The following is a 17270-nucleotide window of genomic DNA, read 5'->3' on the forward strand; positions in this document are numbered from 1 at the left end:
AGTTTCCGTGTTAAAAAAAATGACTGTTCCAGCCCATCAACTAACAAAATCAATCTTTAAAATCTTGTATCGCTATCTCCTCCATGTTTTATATGACAAAATAAGATTTCAATTTCAACTGATTTCAAAAATGATTTCAAAGCGGAGTTGAGCAAAGGACTCCATGGACAGATAACAGTGACGGACGGAAAGCAACTCGATCCGCTTATTATAATAAAAGGACTGATAAAAGGTGCCTCCGACGAAGACTTACTCAAGTCACTTCAAAATCAAAATAAAGGGTGTGAAATAGATTTCACACAAAATCTAAGAATCAAATATAAAAAAAACCATAGAAACAAACTTCTGTGTAACGTTGTCCTAGAAGCGTCCCCTACAAACTGGAAATCCTTGGTAAACGCTGGACGAATAAACGTCGGATACCAACGGCTTGTGGTCGAAGACCAATCACCGCTGATGCAATGCTATCAGTGCCTAGGTTTTGGTCACACCCAACGCTTCTGTACAGAGAAGCTAACTTGTTTTCACTGTGGCGAATGTCATAAATATGACATATGTCCCAACAAGGCGAAAGAACCAACATGTTCAAATTGCAGTGGAGGTACGAGAAACCACCGGGCAACAAATCCAGAGTGCCCACTCTGGAAGCTAATGGATGAGCGCTTCAGAGAAAGGGTAGACTACGTGGGCCACTGTTAAAGGCAACATAAAGGAAAAAAAATGTTTCAGTATACAAGAATACACTACTATAAATTCCTGTATGCGTATTATGTACATGAACGCTAGAAGCATCAGAAACAAAATAGACGAAATCGAAGAAACCCTCAAAAACATTACACAAACAGTACATATTCTCGTGATTACGGAAACCTGGCTACGTAAAGGAGAGGAAACTTTTTTCAATATTGCTGACTATTCTGGAATCTTTGCTTCCCGCGAGACGGACCGAGGAGGAGGAGTCGCCATCTACATCCATAATACACTCAACAGTAAGAAGATCGAAAAGTGCTGCAGCGAAAATACCTTTCTAGGAATTAGTCACGTCAAAAAGTATTAAACCTCTAAATTTGTATGTTTTTTACCGTAGGCCGAACTCAAATATAACAGATTTCTTTGAATCTTTCGAAATAATATTAAACAATAACAAACAAGACACATTACTTTTTGGAGATTTCAATATCGATATCTCAAAAGACACTGATACTACACGAAGATATATTCACACCTTGAAATCATATAACTTTTATCTATGTAACACAATGTTTCCCACAGGGGTAACTAATAACACCAGCTCGTTGATAGATCACATCATTACAAATAGGACAAATGTTTCCGGCACAATTTCAAACATTGATGATCCCCTTAGTGACCACAATATACTTATATTGGATTATGAAAATTCCTTGAAAAACCTTCCCAATAACAGATCCGCAATAACCCTCACAAATGCTTACAAAATAAATTATCAAAAATTAAATACTTCACTTAAAACTTGCAAATTCGATCATTCGTCTGATGATGTAAACAAAAATTATAATAATTTCGCTGACTATCTCCAGAATGCTATAAATTCAAGCAAAACAAAAGTAAAAACAAATACAGGCGACAAAAGACTGAACAATACTCCATGGTTTGATGCTGAACTTGATACACTTATTAAAAAACGAAATAGTATATTTAAACTTTGGAAACAAAATCAAGAAAGTATTCCTTTGACAATAGAAAAAAATAAAGCTCGTAATACTGTCACCAACTATAGAAGATACATTAAATCTAAATATTATACGAAATTGATTAATGAAAACATTAATAAGCCACAACGAACATGGAAAACAATCAATTCCATTCTATCAAATAGCTCGCGAAACCCAACAATAGCTTGTAAATCTCTAGTCATAAATGACAAAGAAGTAATGGGACCAAAAGGGATTGCAACTGCATTTAACACATTTTTTCTCTCAGTTGGGGAAAGTTTAGCATCAGTCATAAAAACCTCAAAAACTGATGTAAATACGAATCTACACGGAACCTCAAGCAAAACAATCTTTTAACATGATCAGGACCAATAAAAAGGAAATCTTACGGATCATATCTAACCTTAAGTCTAAAGCAGCAGCTGGTTCCGATGGTGTAACCTCTCTCCTTCTCAAAAACTGCAAGGGTGAACTGGTGGATGACCTCGTTTACTTAATAAATCTCTCTCTATCAAAGGGTATTGTTTCTGCTATCGTGGTACGAGAACACGCCGTCAGATGGAATGCAGGAAAACACTTCTTCTTCTTGACATATAAATTTATTAATTCACAATATAATTGCAGAGGATCTTATTTTCCTCTGCTAAAACTTAAACTGAAAGAAATAAAGGTCTAGTTTCCTCTATTCTTCAGTTTTCCCTAGGTTTACATAAACCTAGTAATTATCTCACGACTGACTGCCTAGGTACGCATGTACCTACCAGTTATAGCAACACTGCAATACTGCCTTTTTTTCTGGGAGGTATCTGTATTTAAGCTAAATTCTGAAGGACATTTTACCAAAATAAAGATGTTCCACCCGCTCGTTGGCAAACAACATTCTTAACATAAAATAAAATGCACTAAACTATTCTTAATGATACAAACGTGACTTAAACAATACAAATATTTTAAAGGGATTATTGGGAGATGAAACTTTATTTGGGGTTTTTATTACTATGGGACAGGGGTGGGAAAGGTATTGGCAAATATTTTTAGGCATAATGGTTTAACTAGGGTCATCATAAAATAGAAAGCGAACAGCTCTATTTGAAAACTGCCGCTGCTTGCAGTAAAATGTCACTAATTCTTAAATCATAAATGATACAAACAAGGCAATATGTTTATAAAAATACCAGGCCAATGAATTGTTTTATTGTAGGGTCGAATCTGCAAATGTGGGAAGCTACACTATCTTTAAAAATACGAATTGTGAGAACTGGCCAGAAGGTTAAATTTTACTGAGCAATATGTAATAGTCGCATTCTGGAAGATACATACCTCCTCCCGTGAAGGTACTTCACAAAATAGGCAAATAATGCGACTGTTATCTTCATTAGGTACCTACAGCTTGTCTACGAAAATTACCAGTTAAATTTATTAAAATATCTGAAATACAAATATTTATGCTACTCTTAAAACTAGAAATTCCGTGGAATATGTAAATCTTATGACTAAAAATTGTGTAGTAGGTAATGTCTTAAAACTAGAAATTCCGTAAAAAATGTAAATCTTATGACTAAAAATTGTGTAGTAGGTAATGTCTTAAAACTAGAAATTCCGTAAAAAATGTAAATCTTATGACTAAAAATTGTGTAGTAGGTAATGTCTTAAAACTAGAAATTCCGTAAAAAATGTATATCTTATGACTAAATGATTGTAGTAGGTGATTTCGCATTCACCTCCACCCTTAAACCCGCCTTGAGCATGTATGTATGTAATATCTTGTATTAATTTCTTCGCACTTTCTAATGAATTTACACTATCTAAATAGTCGTCCATGTAATGTTTTGTTTTTATCGCTTTGACGGCCTGGGGATACTGAGATAAAAATTGATCCGCGTTTTTATTTTTTACGAATTGCGCCGAACAAGGTGATGATTTTGCGCCAAAAATTATAAGAAGGGAAGAAACCGCGTCACGCGTCTCTCCTTTTAACGTTTTTTGTAATCTATATAAATTTTCGTTGTCAGATACTTTTAAGAAGTCTGCGGTATGATGGAATATTGATTTGAACGCAATCCATTCAATTGGATTGCCGTTAAATGTGGGAAGATCATTAACTTTGGGCCTGGTATTATATAAAGACATTGCCTTACAAATTGATTCCGCGAGACGGTCTTCAATTATAGCAGGTGTTGGTCCCTGGAATCGGCCCTGCGACTCTGGCCACTGTTGCCCGTCGCGTTGCTCTGCTAAGTTGAATGGCTGCTCTGATGTAGGAAGCTCCCAGCAGCTACTGCTTGGCTGCTGATGCTGCGTCAACTGCAGCTGAAGAGATTGCCCTACCAAGGGCTGCTGATGTGATGTTCCTCTGGGTGGGAGTACCTCATACCGCCCGCCCTGCTGCTGCTGCTCCAACCGCTGTTCCAATTGCAGCGGATGAGCCCGCTCTACCCGAGGTTCCATTTGCGACGGGAGAGTCTGCCCTGCCAAGGGCTGCTGCTCTGAGGATCCTTTTGGTGGGAGTAACGCGTACCGCCCACCCTTGTGCTGTTCCAACCGCTGTTCCAATTGCAGCGGATGAGCCTGCTCTACCCGAGGCTCCATTTGCGACGGGAGAGTCTGCCCTGCCAAGGGCTGCTGCTCTGAGGATCCTTTTTGTGGGAGTAATGTGTACCGCCCACCCTTGTGCTGCTCCAACCGCTGTTCCAATTGCAGCGGATGAGCCTGCTCTACCCGAGGCTCCATTTGCGACGGGAGAGTCTGCCCTGTCAAGGGCTGTTGCTGTGCAGTTCTTGTGGGCGGTTGTAGTGATAACCGCCCATCATGGAGCAGTTCCTGTTGCTGCTCCATTTGAACTCGAAGAGGCTGTTCATTGTGATCTCCAAGTTCTGATGATGAACTGTGATGTGACTGGTCCACCCAGTCATTGACTCTATCCTCGAGAGTCCGTTGCGAAGTCCTTGATGCAGCTTCTAAAATGAGCGCCGCATGTTGCTCCTCTGCTTCCAGGACTGACATTGCTGCAGCCATCTTTGCTTCAGAAGCCTTTGCTTCCGCGGCCATCTTTGCTTCAGCCATCTCCGTAAGTAGGCGGGCCTTTTGTCTCGTGATGTGCACCTTGGTTGCTGAAGCTTTTATTTGAGCCTCCATCCAGCTCCTGCTAGTTCCCGCCTTGCTGCCGAAGACAGATGACGTCTTTGAGTGTTGTCCCGCTTCCATGATGCTGCTGTTCCCGATCCGGCTCGAAGGACCATATGTTTCTGCTATCGTGGTACGAGAACACGCCGTCAGATGGAATGCAGGAAAACACTTCTTCTTCTTGACATATAAATTTATTAATTCACAATATAATTGCAGAGGATCTTATTTTCCTCTGCTAAAACTTAAACTGAAAGAAATAAAGGTCTAGTTTCCTCTATTCTTCAGTTTTCCCTAGGTTTACATAAACCTAGTAATTATCTCACGACTGACTGCCTAGGTACGCATGTACCTACCAGTTATAGCAACACTGCAATACTGCCTTTTTTTCTGGGAGGTATCTGTATTTAAGCTAAATTCTGAAGGACATTTTACCAAAATAAAGATGTTCCACCCGCTCGTTGGCAAACAACATTCTTAACATAAAATAAAATGCACTAAACTATTCTTAATGATACAAACGTGACTTAAACAATACAAATATTTTAAAGGGATTATTGGGAGATGAAACTTTATTTGGGGTTTTTATTACTATGGGACAGGGGTGGGAAAGGTATTGGCAAATATTTTTAGGCATAATGGTTTAACTAGGGTCATCATAAAATAGAAAGCGAACAGCTCTATTTGAAAACTGCCGCTGCTTGCAGTAAAATGTCACTAATTCTTAAATCATAAATGATACAAACAAGGCAATATGTTTATAAAAATACCAGGCCAATGAATTGTTTTATTGTAGGGTCGAATCTGCAAATGTGGGAAGCTACACTATCTTTAAAAATACGAATTGTGAGAACTGGCCAGAAGGTTAAATTTTACTGAGCAATATGTAATAGTCGCATTCTGGAAGATACAGGTATATTTCCAGATAAACTAAAAATTGCAAAAATTATTCCTGTATATAAAGATGAATGTAAAAAAAATGTCCAAAATTATCGTCCAATCTCTATACTTCCAGCTATCTCTAAAATTTTTGAATGTGTCATTAAAGAAAGACTATTGAAATATCTCGAACACAACAAAATTCTCACGTCAAAACAATATGGTTTCAGACGACGATCTAACACTAAATGTGCAGCCTTCGATTTTATATCAAATCTGCAGAAACATATAGATGACGGTGATTTTACGGCGGCAATATTTATTGATCTAAAGAAGGCGTTTGACACGGTGGATCATAACGTATTGATCGAAAAACTGAAGCATTTGGGTATTGTTGGTACACCTCTGGAGCTTTTCCGATCTTATTTATCAAATCGCTTTTCGGCAGTAGAATTTGGAGGAGAAATGAGTGAATTAGGTAAAATAACATGTGGAGTACCACAGGGATCAATTCTTGGACCGTTGCTATTCCTAATCTACGTGAATGACATAACAAAGTGGGGTATTAAAGGAACTATACAACTTTATGCTGACGATACGGTAATTTTTTACAAAAAACTGAACCTAGCGGAGCTTGAAACGGAGATGAATGCTGATATTTCCCATCTCACAAACTGGTTGAGAATAAACAAACTAACTCTTAACGTAAAAAAAACCCATTATATACTTTTCGGTAACAAGAAAAATTTCAGCCTCGATATTAAAATTGGAGACAACTGCCTCGAAAAGAAAATGAACACAAAATATTTGGGTCTGATCGTAGATTCCCAACTCTCGTGGGATCTCCATATAAATCATATAAAAGAGAAAATTACCCCTATAACTGGTGTACTATATAGGCTTCAAGGATTGCTACCCATTCCTTTACTAACTTCAGTATACTATGCCATGGTACATTCACACCTTTCCTATCTCTGCTGTATCTGGGGTTTTGCCTCAAAGAAATTGATAGCTGACCTGCAGGTGGTTCAAAACCGAGCTCTCAGAAATGTGTTTGAACTTCCATGGGACACTCATGTTAGGGACATCTATTCAGTTTCTGGTATCCTTCCAATTACAATCCTTCCTAAATATGAAATCACAAGCACCATCCTACAAATTACCCAAAAATCAACTCACACCAACATCAAGCCACTTTACAATCAAGACATCCACAACCACAATACTCGAAATAACAATAAAATCCGCATTCCTCAAACACACACTACAAAATATGGATTAAAATCACTGAACTATATTGCCTATACACTATATAACTCGCTTCCAGATATGTACAAACACATCCACCATAGTAAAAAATTGCAAAGCAATGCTTTAAAAGAATATTTTTTAACTACATTTAAAAATGAAAATATGTAACTGTGTTGTCATTTCTTGTTGTATCTTATCCATGTTTTTTTTTCTTTCTGTACTTGTTTTCTATTGTTGTTTGTTCTACTTAACGTGTCATTATTTTAATTTTTATGCTGTATTGAATGTGAAACTTATATTTGATATCAAAATACCGTTGTAAAATTGTTCCTACTACCTCCTACATATGAATTGTAAGTTCCTCCTGTCCTAAAATGAGTACTGTTACTCATCGGGATTGCTCTAGCAAGAAATAAACACAATAAAAATAAAAAAATAAAAAAACTTCTACTAAATCCAGCCGATTATTTTCTTCTCGTGTTATTACCACTTCGTACCTGAAACCTGTTACATTGGCTCCAACCTCTAATGTTGTTGAAAGTACGTTTTAACGCCTCAAGTTGAGGTTGCAATTTACCGCTTTACGTATTTTATCTCCGATATATTCTTCTCCACGCTGTACTAAAAGAATTAGCGAGCTTGGAGCTATAATAGAAATACACCACTTCCATGCATTTTCCAGCATATAATATGATATTCGAAATTCACTTTTCCATGTCATTATTTCTATGGAATGTTATACCTAATCGGTATTCGATTAACAAAATTACGTAATATCGAATATTTTGTGGCAGAATACTGTTGGGGTTAACATTTTATGAAACTCAAAAACGTTGGGCACAAAATGTTGTATATATTTTTTTAATAATAAGTTTAGGGGCTTTTAATGTTTTGTCGTCTACGTATTTAAATATTTTCGTCGGATTAATGATTTATTAGATATATTCTAGGTTGAAATTAATTTTACAATAGATTCGCTACTTTTGAAGGTATCCAAAAAAATTAAATACTTTTTGAAAGCGGATAGTTAGTTCTTTTTCATTTTAATATTACAAATAGACATTTGCAGTCAAAAATGTTAAAATTTTACTCGTCACTTCCCGGTTGGTTTTTTTTCATAAACCGTAAAAGCGCCACTTTACACGAAACTATAATTTAAACAAATTATAAAGTTTACTGTCATTTCAGATAAAAATAATAAAAAAATAAAAATATATATATATATAGAAATAAAAATAATAAAGTTTTTCAAAATTAAAAAATCTTTCGCAAACATGCAGCAATGACGGTCGATTGGATAACCAACACCTTTGCCATAGGCCTCCCCAAGTAGATCACTATGTTTAGTGACTTAGCAGGAGTGCCTGTGTTTGTCGGGTAAGGTTTGTTCAGCATGCCACCTGCGTGGCGTGCCAGATCAAGAGAGGCTGGCTTGGGGAGACCCTATTAACCCACCGCCTTGCCGCCGCAGGCGCAGTGGGGGGGATAGATTATCCTTCCTTTTCTTTACAATAACCTCCACACAGCATCCTCAAAGATGACATAGGCCTTAAGGGAAATTATTTTTCTCGAATCCTCTCGTGTGGGGTTATGGTAAAAAATGGCGGTCGATGATTTTTCGGAATATAACATTATAATTATTTGGAAGTTTTTACGGTAAAATGTAAATATACAGCGTGGTGTTAAAACTTTTTAACACTGCTTAAATCATATATCTCACTGTAATACAAAAGGAGATAATAATGAGTCAGTCAATAACTTTTATTAGACCGTATCAGTTTGTTTTGTAAAGTGCTAAAGAATACTCTACTGTTGTCGGTGTACTGTACACTCTGTACATTATACGAGTATAGGGCAGTGTAAAAAGACCCGAGGGGTTCAACACGTTAAACTACCTTGTTTAGTAGTCTCTAGTACATCTTGTTATGCTGTGCCAAGATCTCTCAGTCCTGGATTATACAGGATTTTCCAATAAGAGGTGTTATTTTTATATTCGATCGTAAAAGATCAGTGGTTTCGTTGCTTGTGTAGCACGTAGTTCCGTTTCGTTGAAATTAAACTTTGTCCAGATCAATACTATCTAACTCCGGCCATAAAAAATCATTAATCATCTCTCGATAGCGCAATCCATTCACCCTAACTGTTGCTCCAGCCTCATTTTCGAAAAAGTAAGGTCCAATGACTTCGCCGGACCATAAACCGCACCAAACAGTCACACGTTGAAGATAAAAAGGTTTTTCAACAATAACTCTTAGATTTTCCGAGCCCCAAATGCGACAATTTTGCTTGTTGACGAAGCCACTGAGGTGGAAATGGGCCTCATCACTCAAGATGATTTGCATTTGATTCGCTCAAGTGAATTTTAATAATTTCAATGCGTTGTTGAAGCGTGTATCGTTCCATTTTTATTAATGGCGTAGTTTCTACTTGTCAAATGTTAAAAAAAGACAGCTTTAAAAGTAACATCTACTGAAATAGCGAACTATTCCAAACAACACCTTTTATTGGAAAACCCTGTACCATTCATTTCATGGTAAGCCAAGGAATGCACAACATTATGTCACGAGTGTTCTAATGATCTAGAGTTCTGAAGGAAATTTCAATATTGATTGAGGAATTGCATTATTAAGTACGTCAAAATACAGGTACAGACGTCGTAGCATTTTATTTTAAAAGCCACTGTGTGATATGACGTATATTATAGTTTATCAGGTAAAAAGTTTTACGAAAGAAAATCACTAGAATTCGTTTTAAACGGTGAAGCAAATATACATACACACGCACTCTAAGGGTAAACTTTACATACTTAGATTAAGTTAATTTAATAATTTTATGAAAATACTCTTAAATACATTACGACGAATTATTTGGTTTCGCCCGTAGTACGTACGCAATACGAATATGAATAAATTGTTTTTTCATTTTAAGAACTTAGTTCTTTAAAGACAGGCATATAAATACATTAATATATTTAATAACTGATACAAAATTGTATTACTATGCCTTTCTTGAAAAAAAAGAGTTTTTATACGCACAAAACTATTTATTCATATTCGTATTGGGAATGTACTGGCGCAAACAAATAAAAGCATGAGTTGAAAAAAGTGTATTTACATAGAATAATGCCATGTATAAACGCGTAGCCTGGAACGTACGTTACGATTTCCCTTGTCAATAAATATTTATTGATTTTGCTGTTCGATTCTTTCTTGCACCAATTCCCACAATAACAACAACATTTCTCTTGTTCCAGGGTATGACTCCTCTCTCCGTGTTTGGATTCGTCATCTACATTCTATCCTCTCTGACTACCATCGGCATGATGTTCGACCGAAGGCCCAAGGCGGTGTTCCTTGAACTTCTTCGCTGTCTGATCTTCGCATTCCTCACCCAGAAATACATCGCTGCGGGCTGGGACAAGACCAGAATGGTCCCTCTCCTACTCTTCTACGTTATGTCTTGCGTTTGGTGGTGCCTTTATGGTTTCAAGATAATGGAAATCAAAAAGAAAACGAAAGACGAAAAACTGAATGATTGAACTAAACCAAACAAACCAGGAATTAATTTGTTTGTGATTGTTATTGAAAATACGATTTTCAAACCACGTTTAAAAGAACGTTTTTGAAAAAAACTTTTCAAAATGCGGCTTTTTATGGTGAATTTTATTTGGCCGGGTGACCGAATTGGAAGCAAAGATGTTCACAAAATAAATGCCGATTCGGTATTTAATTTTGTATTTGTGTTGGATGATAGTATCTGTTTTCATCAATAATATTACTAGTGCATTATGAAACGATAATTGTATAAATGTAATGCTTCTATGAATTATTTATGTGAGATTTTACATGGTAGGCATAAAAACTTTATATTTTATTTATTTTAACATTAGTATTATTCCTTACTTGAATTATTAAACTTGAAACTCGGTTCAGTAGTATAAACAGATATTAAAAAATCGTCAGATATTAAAAAAGTTATTATATTAAAAAAAAAAAAATTACACCTTTAATCAGCTTGATCTATGTAATTGTCTTTTTTTACTTATAATACATAAGACCTAATAAAATTCGCGTGTGAGCGCGTGTGTATGCGTGAATGCCATCAAAATTTGATAGAATGCATTGTCATCGACAACTAGTCTATACAAAAGTGAAATTCAAATAGATGTTAAAAAGCAAATGGAATTAAAATCTTACAAAATTTCTGCAGTGATTTTCTACAAAATTATGATATCGACCCTAATCAAGCGAAAATCTACGGAAAATAACAGTGCGGATTTGTCGTGAATATATTTTTTGGGATATTATGCCGTGTTACAGTTCCTCATTCTCTTTAGACATCGTTACGGTATCCATTATTTATCAGGGAAGATGTGTAAATAGTGTGTGTTTATGTATGTAGAAATGATATCGTGTTTTGCGCGTTAATTCTCTTACGGCTGATATTTCAGTGTACACATTAGTGAAATGAATGTGGTTTTTGGCGTTTAGTTTTTGTATAGTTGCCAGTACCAGTTTTCAAGAACTATTAAAACATAACACATTGTAATTATCATATATTTTATATTTTTAGATCAACTAAATAGATTTTTATTCTATAATTATTTGGTATTGTTTTTAAATACTTGTATTAATTATGATCTACTTTTTTTTTGTTTGCAATGCGTCGAAACTGTATTATTAAGTACATGTAGTATCTTTTTCAATACACTAAATTGTGACTACATGTAATATTACGATGTACTGTAACTGCTACTAACCTGATGTGTATACAATACTGCCGCCATTGGTGGAACCACGTAATGAATATCCTCCTTAATAATCTCAAGGACGGTGCTGTGTTTTTACTTATGACGGCATAATAACACTTTACCTGAAACACGCGAACACCTTAGCACAGGTTCTCCTAGTGAGGTGTTCACAAAACACTCATCTTTTGTTAACGCTAGTAACTATAATGTAAAATGAATTATGTTTAGGCCCGTCGCATTGAGTCGATTAATATTATCGGGTATTTGTGAATTTCGGTTTTGAAATGTTGGCTAAAGAAGGAGGTAGTGTAACACGGCATAATAACTCAAACATTAATCACGACAATACTAGCCCTGAAAATCTTCAATCATATATTAGTGGAGATTTGAATAACCGTTTCCTTACACGCTTACAAATAGCAGATAGTACTAGTTCAATAATAACTGATGCATATGCAATTTAAATAACCATTTCCTTCCACGCGTACAGATGGCAGATAGTACTAGTTCAATAATAACTGATGCGTATGCAATTTGAATAACCGTTTCCTTACACGCGCACAAATGGCAGATAGTACTAGTTCAATAATAACTAATACTTATGTAATTTCAAGTGTTCAAGGCTCGTCCATCATGTGAGATATAGCCCCTAAAACACTTTAGAAGAAATAAAATATAAATAACTTTAAAAAAAAACTGTGTTTAAATGTGTTCCTCGATTTGCTCATGTAAAATATTTATTAGAAGAAGAACAAGAGGGTCTTCAATTCGGCTTTGAAGAGAACCTAAATAAATCAGTCGAAAGTAAATATCCGGTCTTATCAGCTAAGCACACAAGTTTATCCTGGGGAATATTGTTGTACATATTAATTCAAATATTTCCGAGCTTCTGAATAGTCTATTTACGTATAATAAGGCTTTTATAATTTGCAATCTAATTTATTACATTACTAGCGCAGACCCACGAAAAATCATTGGATATTATAATGGATATTTTAATAAACTACGATTAATTATCGTTAAAATGTGTAGAAGATTTAATAATAATTTTTTTGATTATGATTATCACATTAAAAGTGTGAATTTTCAATATTGGTATTTATAATGGTTGATTTAAAAAACACTCTAAAACTGTACATTTCTAAACGGTTCCAACTGGCTACAACGTCATTGTGACATAGAAACCGCTAATTCCTGGTAAAGCGGAAGAACCAACGTTGCCAGGCGTAACGTAAACGCCACCAAACCGACGAAAAAAAACGAACGCGTCATTTTGGCTGCAAATCCAAAATGGCACATTTTTAATTGTTATAGAAAATTTAATCGTCAAACATAGGAATACCTTCACCGTTGTATTTATTTCGAGAATAAAATAACTAATCAAATTACCCTATTCCAGCATTCTTGATGCTGTAAGTATTTATAAATTATTTGCCCGACGTAAAAACTAATATTATCAATTTTCATTATAACATAATAATATGTTTTTGTTGAAACATTATAAAAAAATATTCCTTTTGAATTTAATCATTCATAAATCTAGTTGGTAAATACCGCTTTCTTGAAAATGAAAAAAATTGGAATCCGACTTTTATTGTCAAGTTTAACACTAAGATATTAAAAGAGAAGAAACACCCATTTCAAATTTATATTATTAGTAAGAACTTCGTGGCTTGTCTGAATTCTTGACACTCTCAGTTCCAATTTTGTAAATGACACTTGAATTCTTGAGTTCCAATCAACAGTTAATTAAATCATTAAAATATTATTCTTTATTACAGACGTAATATATTATTATTTAAGTAGATTTTTATTTTGTCCACTAATCTCAAAATAAACAGTTTTTATTCTCCTAAATATGTTTATTCAATATACTGTTAGAGGGAAGGAGATTGTATATGTGTATTGTGTACACCCTGATATCCTATATTTTTTAGCACTTTCAGTGTTTACTGAATAAATGTTGTTAAGTTATGAATTTAGTAAGAATGTTTTCATAATAACATAATTGTGAAAAGTCAATATTTGAAAGTAAGTACAATATATTTAAGTGTGTTGATTTGTTTCAGTCCAGTGTTTTTTTAGAACAGATTCTTAGAAAAATAATAATAAGAGCAGGGTACGAAAAATAAATTTGATATTATAGATTGAAATGTGCCTTTGGATAATTATGTTCAACCCGCATCCTTAAATAATTCAAAATAATAAATAAATATATTTATCATAACGCATTAGTTCAGTAGAATGGAATTGTTCGTGATGTGTGTTAAGATCGAAATTAATACATATAGTTATCATCACGCATTAGTTCAGTAGAATATGAGTGTTTATGATGTGTGTTAAGATCGAAATGAATAAATATAGTTATCATAATGCATTAGTTCAGTAGAATGGAAGTGTTTGTAAAATGTTGTTTTTTGATGGTATGGTTGTATTTGTTTAGTAGCTAAGATTATTTTTAACTTATAAAATTAATAACAATAATAACATATGCATCTTAATAATACCAATTTTCAAAATTATCCCAAAAAATAATTATCAGCCTGTAGCCTTCCAAGTGCGGTCGAGTGCACTAAGCCACTATGCTACGTCAGTTTATTGTAAACCGTAAAATAATTCAATATACACTAGTATTTTACTCAACAATTATTGCATTTTAGATTTATTCAACTTTCCAGTTGAAAAAAGTTGGTTGTTTCCACAACCAACTTTATTTTTGATAAATACTAAATTTCCTATTAGGAATATTGACCTGTCTACAAGACAGAACAACTTTTGTTAACATGACAAGGTTTTTATGCAAACCATAAAGGATAATTTAATAATTAATAGTTTTTTGATAATTTTTTTCTCGGAAGATTTTTTCAATTTATATGGGTGTTTCAGACTAAAAATTATTGTTAATAATATTTTTTTCCTTTGTGCTTTGCATAAAACTTTGCATTGTAAAAATAAATTTATCTTTAAAAATAATACAGACCTTACAATTTATTTTCTAAAGGCGCAAATATTTTTTTTCAGTGAAAAACTACGAAATAAAAAAAAAGTATTTTCTAGAATTAGACATCTCCCAGAAAAAATTATCAGAAATCAAAAAAAGCCTTTTAGACTTTGCTCGGGATTTTGTTTTTTTCCCGTGGAAAGTGAAATCGTTTTTAACAGCGAAATGTAAAAAAAAAAAATTACCTCAAAGAATGCGCATCGTAGCTATCTCGTTAGCTTTTTGTGACCATTTGCGTTTTTATATTGTTAGAATTAGTTTTAGTGCAAAAAATTATTTTTTTTAGAAATAATAATTATAATTAATTAGTGGTATCATCTGACTGAAATATAACATGTATAAATATTTGACACAGGGTAGAATGCGTATTGTGAATTACTTTTATTATAAGACATAGTCAATAGAAAGTATTAAATATTTAAATATTGTGAATTACTTTTATTATAAGACATAGTCAATAGAAAGTATTAAATATTATATGCGTTAAGTTTAAATTAAAACCAGTATTCATGTTTGAAAAAACCCTTGTTATTTATGTTAAATATATTATTAGAAAAAAATTCTTTGTTTATTTACCAACTTTGATAATAAAATAAATAAATATTTTTTGTAAGAACGCAAACGGGTCGTTTTCACGACGTGGAAAGACACGATACACTACCACAACATGAATTACTCAGAGACCGGCTTAAACCTTATTTCTTGTTATTCGGTTAAAAACGGGATTGCAGGCCTTTAACGAATGTATTAATAGGTATCCTGATTAACTAATATATTATCACGGTGTCGGAACTCGTGTTCGTAAAAATCCTAATACTTTCGCATTACGTCATTACATATTAGCAAAGAAAATGCAGGTGCATGAACACGTGTTCAGATACATTAAGAATTTACTAAAAAAATAACAGGAAACGGCTTGCAATCCCGTTTTTAACCAGATTACCAATAATTTGAAGAGATTTTTAATATTTATTTATTGAAGACAATATAAGCGATTCTTAAACGAATATTTGAAAAGAAAAATCATAAAAAGATAGGTCGCATCAAGGACTAGAGCTCAGGACCCTCGCCTTCCGGGGCGCCACTCTAACAACTGAGCTAATGGGACCCATATTTTACTGTATCATGCTTCGAAGAAGAACTACAAACATTTTATATAATTTTCTCACCACACATTTTACTGGCTGCTATCATTATCAAGATCGATTTTTCAATTTCAATTTTTTATTAAAGAATCGCTAATATTTTCTTCAATTGTCAAATATTACAATTTAAGGTGTTACTCATTAAGTTTAAAAAAAATGAAGATTTTTAATAAATAAGCAATACTTTATTCTTCTCCATGTGCAAATATTTTACCTCCTGCACAGACTTAATACAAAAAAAATTGAATAGGTGTACAGACAATAAATTACAACAAACCACCAAAAACAAAAACAAAAAAACATATTTTAACAAAACCATATAATTGTTTTTTTCTGTGTGTATCAACTTTAATGTTCACAGACGTTATTAAATTATCACCAGAAAGAGAAGATATTTTCTGGAATTCTTAAGAATTTATAAAACCGTGAAACACATTATATTATATTTCACAAGAAAAGGGTAAGTTAACAAAATAGATTTCATTCCTTCACAAAGCAGTGATATATTAGCCCTCTTGTAAGGCCCGAAGGGAGAAGGCATAATTTGGTGTAATCACCTCCATAATACGCAGTTAAAATAACTTACAACCGCTATTTCTGTAATATTATATTTAATTCTATTCTGACGTGATTTATGCAAATCTACCCCAGAATTTGTATGACTTCGAATGAAACATTGTAATGGACCTGTTTGGGGTAAAGGAACGTAAAGAATTTTTTTTTTCATAAATTAAAATACGTTCAGAGAATAGGGAGAAACGAACAGACTATGGACATCTCTGGGACATACTAGAAGCTTTATTATAGAAACCTACGTCGGTAATAGGTGTTAACCACGTAATAATTGAAAAGAGGCGTGATGGAGCTCAACGAATCAGATCATTCCCAAAATCAATTAAATAATTTTTCGCCAATCACGGAGACTAAGGGCGGTCTAAAGACACGAAACACTCTAGGTTGATTTACTGTTGAGCTAACCTTGGGATCCGGTCTCACGATGCGTGTAAGGGCACTTGGAGAACGACGATAAATTTGCATTCTAAGGTAGAAACGAAGCGATACCCAACCATCGATAACGAAACAGGGGGGTGACGGTTTGGCGAAAGAAGATGGTTTTTTAGAATGTTTTGGTCCAGAAGACATATTACGAGGTGATCCTCATAGAGAGAATTGTTTACGATCGCTGAGGTTCTGAGTGCTATTTCAAGTGTTGACAATGGACACGAATTTTAACTTAAGATGGGATGTTTGGCCGAAATTGCCTAATTATATTAACACGGGGGAGATGCAAGTTGGGTAATTAAGAAAAGACATAAAAGTTAATGGGTCACGAAGTCTTTGATTAACGATCAAAATTCTACGACCTTTTTTTGCGCGTAAACAAAGTTACGAGGATAATATATTGAAATTCCTGGATGAAGCGAGAA

General features: G+C 34.1%; 1 protein-coding gene across 1 annotated transcript in view; it reads left to right on the forward strand.

The window, feature by feature from the left end:
- The window catches only part of LOC149422845 (alkylglycerol monooxygenase-like), a 123936-nt gene extending 108825 nt beyond the window's left edge, over window positions 1-15111 (forward strand). Inside the window, exon 10 of the mRNA XM_089632314.1 lies at window positions 10201-15111. Coding sequence (XP_089488440.1) covers window positions 10201-10485 — 285 coding nt within the window. The 3' untranslated portion in view covers window positions 10486-15111. The remainder of the gene's footprint in view (window positions 1-10200) is intronic.
- Window positions 15112-17270: the final 2159 nt, after the last annotated feature.

Source organism: Hesperophylax consimilis, chromosome 6, assembly GCF_061612785.1.
Source record: "Hesperophylax consimilis isolate HC1 chromosome 6, BYU_Hcon_1.0, whole genome shotgun sequence".
Taxonomy (NCBI): domain Eukaryota; kingdom Metazoa; phylum Arthropoda; class Insecta; order Trichoptera; family Limnephilidae; genus Hesperophylax; species Hesperophylax consimilis.